This window comes from Aspergillus fischeri, genomic scaffold (assembly GCF_000149645.3).
Source record: "Aspergillus fischeri NRRL 181 1099437636266 genomic scaffold, whole genome shotgun sequence".
Lineage (NCBI taxonomy): Eukaryota > Fungi > Ascomycota > Eurotiomycetes > Eurotiales > Aspergillaceae > Aspergillus > Aspergillus fischeri.
Window position 1 is genome coordinate 1 of NW_001509760.1, and position 1,916 is coordinate 1,916.

The 1,916-nt window shown below is 55.5% G+C and overlaps 1 protein-coding gene across 1 annotated transcript; it reads right to left on the bottom strand.

The window, feature by feature from the left end:
* Positions 1 to 93: 93 nt before the first annotated feature.
* Positions 94 to 1,368, bottom strand: NFIA_046900 (uncharacterized protein; the record flags this gene model as incomplete). Its single annotated transcript, XM_001257271.1, has 1 exon — positions 94 to 1,368. A coding segment is annotated over one exon (1,275 nt), but the record flags the coding sequence as incomplete, so codon positions are not given.
* Between the last annotated feature and the right edge of the window lie 548 nt (positions 1,369 to 1,916).

Here is a 1,916-nt window from a genome sequence, read left to right on the forward strand (position 1 = left end):
TGCGCTCTGGTCCTTCCGCGCCCAGGTCTGAATGATCTGCCATGGATTGGGGTCCATCCATAATGCCTTCTGCACCACCATGAATCGGGCCACCTTGATCACGCGGGATAATATCGGGGGGTAGCTCTCGGGGTCGCGCCAGCCGGCCTCACCCTGGCCCAGCACAGCCATGGCGCATACTAATGCACTCTCATATTCATGGCTGCGATGGCGCTGGTTGAGCAGCTCAATGCAAAATTCTAAGCATGCTTTTTCTATAGCAGTCATGGCCCATGCCTCTAGGTCCCCTGGCACTGCGGCCTGGCTGCCCTGGCTGCCTGGGGCCTGGCTAGCGAGCTGCCATAGCTGCCGCCATTTCTGGCGCTGCCGTGCGGTCATCCCATATCGGGGGCTGGCCCAGTCATGCGGGGCCTGGGTCCGGGCAATAAATGCTAATATCTGCTGCCATGGCTGCACATGCTTCTTGATCACGGCCTCATCTATATATGCCAGCAGTGGCCGGTGCGGGGTCTGCCCCTTTTCAGACCGGACGGCTTCCACCCGGATGGCCTGGCCGCAATGCTGGACCGTCCGCTGGCTCTTGCGGGCCACCTGCTCCATAGTATCCCAGATCACCTGCACCCCCTGCTCAGTGGCATCCATGGGGTCTTCCTCCGGGGCTGCCATGCTAGCAAGCAGGTCACGTGCCTGGATGCCCTGCAGGTAGTCAGCCCACCGAGTCATCCGCAGCCAGGGGTTCGCGTCAGTCAACTGGCTGGCTTGGATGGCCTGATCGGCCTTGGCCTGGGCCTGGACCTGCTCCCATGCCTGGATCACGGCATCAATGGTGGCCTGGATGTGGGCAGTGGGTGCGGTCCGGGCTTGCTCCTCAGGCTGCTGGTTGGGGCATGGCACCCAGATATAATGGGACCCTTTTCGGGATGGGAAAAACCGCTGGCAGGTCACCACCTGATATCCCTGCTGGATGGTGATCTGCGCCTGTTCCTGCTCTTGCAGGCGTGATCGACCTCCATGATATGGTGCGGTCCATCCATGGTGCTCACGCCAATGTCGTTTTAACGTGTTAAGTGAACGAGTGATGAATTGGCATCTGGCCTGGTCGCGCTGGCACAGTAACCCATCAGGGTATTCATCCAGGTGGGGGATTGACTGGGTAATCCGACTAGGCCATTGCACAGCATGGGGGTCATGCTCCACACCCTCCCAGCTCTGGACGTCCTGATGGATCTGCTTTGCAGTGGCCTGGGGTAATCGATGGGCCTTCCCCCGGAGATGGCTTTCTACCTCAGCTAGCCACACCCCATGGCGGCAGGACCGGCAGATAATGACTGGTGGCTGGGAAAGCTTAATAAATAACTGCTGTTCCATTCTTAATGGCTCATTTGGATGAATATAATACTATTTAACTGATTATCTGAATGATGATGGGATTCAGCCCCTGAATGTTTGATTTGTGGGCATTGCTTTTTCTATCCGCAGGAACTCAAACCACACCAACTCCTGGGGGTCAAATATGCCCTCACCATGTCTGCAAATCATTGATTTTGATACTGAAATTTGGCTGGATTACTTGGAACTAGTATATCAGTGAGCTGGCTAAATTTAAACTGCCTCCAACCTCCCCTGGAGCCATGGTGGTGGTCATGGGCAGTGCTTTCCAGATTCTCACTGTTTGGCGGCAACTCAAACCACATCAAAATTCCGTACATTAACCACACCCTTACTACAGCTGCAAATCATCGAATTCCCAATTGAAATTTGGTCAGATTATGTGAAACCAGCTAACCAGTAACCTGCCAAAATTTGAAATGCATACGACTCTATCTGGCGCGACGATTGTACCCCAGACGGTTTCGTTGGTCCCTACCCCCATACCCCGGCCGCTAAACCGCTCTGGGCTAAACCCTAGCTTGGTG